Genomic DNA, 4,348 nt, shown 5'->3' with positions numbered 1-4,348 from the left:
GTAGTCATATTGAGTCTCTCTGTAGTTCCGTTGTGTCCTTTTGTGTCTCTCTGTCAGTGTCTTGCGTCTCCTTGCAGTTTCTTTGCGTCTCTTTGTGTCCTTTTGTGTCTCTCTTTAAAACAAATGTTTTATGTTTCTTTCAGGTCATTTCGAGTCTCTTCCTGGTTGGTCCGTGTCTCTCTGAGGGACATTTTACAGGTGACAGTCAGAGGGGCTCCTGACACTTTGGGCCCCAGGGCTGGTGTCCGGTTGGCCCGTTCAGTAATCCATCCACGATACGCACACTTTCCAGATGTGTAGCTTTAAAGGTACCAGCAGGTGGCAGTAAGAGACCAGGAATACAAAACAGGAAGTCCTCACAGCTTACTGAGCATGCTCAGTTCAACCCAAACCGGGCTCACTGCTGCTGCTGCGTGTGTAAATGTTTAACTGAAGAGTTCAGACTTTAGTCCCTCAGGAGCCTCAGACTGGTGCAGAATGGTGAGTTTTCACTTCATTACATTTGAACACAGCAGAACTTAAAGCCGATGAACTCTTGTTAGATTTCCACTCGTTTAAAAGCTCGTCTGCAGGTTTGTTCAGTCCTAAAGTCTTCTGTTTCCTCCAGTAGTTCTCATCTTTTAAGAATCACTGCGTCTTCTTACATACAATCATTCATAATAATAGTTTATCTCCATTTCAAGCAGATTTTAATGGAAAACTGGATTCAAATCTGAATCTAAAGGGACTTAAAAACGATCAAATGTGTTGATTTATTAAATTTGACTCGTCAACACGTTTGAGTATTTAAATGTAAAGCAGAGTCACGTTAGCTCCGCCTCTCTGGATCACTGAGAGCTCCATTAGTGTTCGGTCCCCTGCAGGGGTCAGAGGTCACGCTTGTGTTTGGTTAAACACGGTGATCCTGTTAAAGACCTGAATGGACCACACACACACCGACTTGTGTTTAAAGTAATCCCACACTGTGAATATATTCCAATACAAGCAAAACTACTGCATTCACTGAAGTAAGAGTACGCAAGTATTAGCACCTAAAAGTACTGGTGTTATACTATTATATCTGATGTTTCTGCTGCATTAATGTGAATGTTATGTAATGTTTATTGTAACTCTTTTAAATCCTGATGTCTTGTTAAATCTACAACAATGCATCGTATTCTATAAGATCATTAAATGTAATAAATAATAAGATACGCTCCATGTTTGTGTTGTGAGTTAATGATGGACATCAATGCACCAGAACTTATTTACATCTTAAAGAGGCTTTTTACTATGATAGATTTTAAATATTGCGTGTATTTATTTATTTATAAATAAATCATTATTTTATTTTACAAAATTAACAAAGAACCAAAACATGTTTATTTTTAAGAATTATGTGAATGATGTGAAAATAAATGTAATACAATAAACAGAGAAAGGGACAAAGAAACAAAGAAAATATACAAATAAAAAACAAAAGTTTTTATAAAATTGCACAAATTAACGTATTTTTTCTTCTCCCAGAGTTCAGCAGGAGGAGGGTCGGCCCTGCAGGTCCATGCGGTCCGGTTCGGTCCGGGTCAGGAGCTGCTGGGTTCTCTGCAGGCGTTCGTGGAGGAGAAGCGACTCCGAGCGCCGTTCATCATCACCTGCGTGGGCAGCGTCACCAAAGCAACGCTCCGGCTGGCCAACGCCACGGCAACTAATACAAACGAGGTACAGACGAGGTACAGACGAGGTACAAACGAGGTACAAACGAGGTACAAACGAGGTACAGACGAGGTACAGACGAGGTACAGACGAGGTACAAACGAGGTACAGACGAGGTACAGACGAGGTACAGATGAGGTACAGATGAGGTACAAACGAGGTACAGACGAGGTACAAACGAGGTACAAACGAGGTACAGATGAGGTACAAACGAGGTACAAACAAGGTACAAACAAGGTACAAACGAGGTACAAACGAGGTACAAACGAGGTACAAACGAAGTACAAACGAGGTACAGACGAGGTACAGATGAGGTACAGACGAGGTACAGATGAGGTACAGATGAGGTACAAACGAGGTACAAACGAGGTACAGATGAGGTACAAACGAGGTACAGACGAGGTACAGATGAGGTACAGACGAGGTACAAACGAGGTACAAACGAGGTACAGATGAGGTACAGACGAGGTACAGACAAGCACCACGGACTCATCCTCTGAGTCCAGCTTCATTTCTCTGATTAGTTTTTGAATCACATTCCTGGATTCTTTTTTCGATCTTGTGTTTTAAAGTATGAAGCCGACACGAGCGCCTATTCAAATGTTTAAATCTTTATTGATAACGACTCAAAGATATTTTCATAGAACATTTCAAGGTTGTTGAAAAACAGAATAGTTTCACTATTTATATACACAATTTCTTTATTTCACTGAATACATTAATAATATATTAAATATTGTTTTATTTAGAAGAAATAATACAATATTGTCTAGAGACAGCAGTTTATTTTAATAATAACTACATCCAGTTTTTCAAATACCTTCCATCTTTTGAATGATTCATTATTAAATGATTAAATCACATTGAGTTCAGCTTAAACATGAAGAACATAAACTGTACGCAGTGTTTAGATCCTTTACTTAAGAATATATAACACTGTTACAAGTATGAGTCCTGTATTCACATTTTTTACTTTTGTAAAAGCATAAAAATATTTGCAACAAAAAGTCAACTGTCTGTTCATAAAGTAAATGATATAGATTTATGTGACTGTAAGTTATGTAGCTATATAAAGAAAGAATTGTGACTATAAATAAAGTTATGTTGCTATAAATACAATTATGCTAATATAAATAAAGACATGATGATAAAGTTATGTAGCTATATATATATATAAAGGTATGTTACTATAAATAAATTATATAACTGTAAATAAAGTGATGTAATTGTATAAAAAAAGTTATGCAACTATATATAGGTATGTTAATATAAATAGTTATGTAACTATATAAATATAATTATTTGACTATAAATAAACTAAATATATTTATATAACTGTAAATATAGTGATGTAATTGTATAAATATAGTTGTGTTACTATATAAATAAAGTTAAGTTAATTCATGATAAATAAACGGAGGCTTTCGTCGTCCCTCGGTCCCTCAGGTGATCCACCTCAGCGGACGGTTCGAGATCGTCTCCCTGGTCGGCACTCTGAACCGGGACGCCCACGTCCACGTCTGCCTGTCGGACGGGGAGGGCCGGACGGTCGGGGGCCACGCGCTCGGAGACCTGGAGGTGTTCACCACGGCCGAGGTGGTGGTCGGCGAGGCGGTCGACCTGCAGTTCACCAGAGAGATGGACGAGAAGACCGGCTTCCCCGAGCTCGTGGTCCAACCGCACAAAGCTGACAGTTGAGGGAGTGGAAACGGGTCCACCGGATCCAGCTGAGAAAGATTCTATTGATACGGTCTTATTAAAGGAATACATACAAGTGTTATATTTAAAACATACAAAAGTAAAAGTACTTGTTCTGCTAGTTTCAACACTATCAAACAGTGACGTTTGGTAGTTTAGTCCAGTGGTTCCCAACATGGGGGTCGGGCCTCTCAAGAGGTTCACCAGATAAGTTTTAGGGGTCGTGAGACGATTAATTGGAGAGGAAAGATTTGTATTAATAATTCTTTGAATTTAGATTGAAACAGTTATGTAGATGAAACCATCTTAAAGGTTTTGACAAACGACTCGTAGACAATCAGAGTAAACGACGCCAGCCACTGGTTTAATCTTGAATTGGTTTAGTTGTATTTCATAACTCCTAAAATGTTTTCTTTCATCTGCAAAGTAACGTCAGCTGTCAAACCTTCATGTGGCAGTTTATGACAGAGAGCCGGCTTCATGAGAATGCTTTTCTTTTGTAAGCTTTTATACAAGCTTTTTGTGTCCACCATTGTTTCATCAGCTAGTTAGCGTTAGCATTAGCTCTGAGACTACAGCTGTGAATTGGAATAACTGAGGGTTTTATGACCCAACAACAATAAAACCACAACCTGTCTGGAGCTACTTTCACCTGCTCTGATTTGTTTAAATAAAAGTGGACATCTGTTTTATCCAAGAGCACTGTTTACTTACATGCACCTGAGTTTGTTCAGATATAAATGAAGAGATTCCTTCCAGAATTTATCAATAACTTCTGCACAACTGTCCGAAATGCGTGACCCATCTACGGAGCGCCGGTGACATCGTTGAGGTGAGGTTCCTGCAAAGACTAGAGACACAGAAGTATCAGAGACCGATGAAGACGTGTAGCGTGAGTTAACACAGCGCTCGTCTTTAAGCGTCTTCGGGGGACGCGGCTCGTCTCCGCGGGGGTCGC

At 39.5% G+C, this 4,348-nt stretch overlaps 1 protein-coding gene across 1 annotated transcript; it reads left to right on the top strand.

Annotated features, from left to right (window-relative positions):
• Positions 1 to 380: 380 nt before the first annotated feature.
• Positions 381 to 4,082, top strand: LOC137870868 (bifunctional protein GlmU-like). The gene is made up of 3 exons (XM_068708317.1): positions 381 to 480; positions 1,507 to 1,698; positions 3,139 to 4,082. The coding sequence occupies exons 1-3, from the start codon at positions 478 to 480 to the stop codon at positions 3,388 to 3,390; spliced, it is 447 nt and encodes a 148-aa protein (XP_068564418.1). The 5' UTR covers positions 381 to 477; the 3' UTR covers positions 3,391 to 4,082.
• Positions 4,083 to 4,348: the final 266 nt, after the last annotated feature.

This window comes from Cebidichthys violaceus, unplaced genomic scaffold (assembly GCF_023349555.1).
Source record: "Cebidichthys violaceus isolate CVI_PGR_0920_01 unplaced genomic scaffold, fCebVio1.0.p SCAF_14, whole genome shotgun sequence".
Taxonomy (NCBI): domain Eukaryota; kingdom Metazoa; phylum Chordata; class Actinopteri; order Perciformes; family Stichaeidae; genus Cebidichthys; species Cebidichthys violaceus.
Note: the sequence above shows the minus strand (reverse complement) of the source record. Positions and strands in the feature narration are given on the sequence as shown.

Bases quoted from the DNA above. Each gene is read 5' to 3' on its own strand.
- LOC137870868 (XM_068708317.1), top strand. The intron at 1,699-3,138 runs GTACAGACGAGG...TCGGTCCCTCAG, and splicing joins CGGCAACTAATACAAACGAG to GTGATCCACCTCAGCGGACG.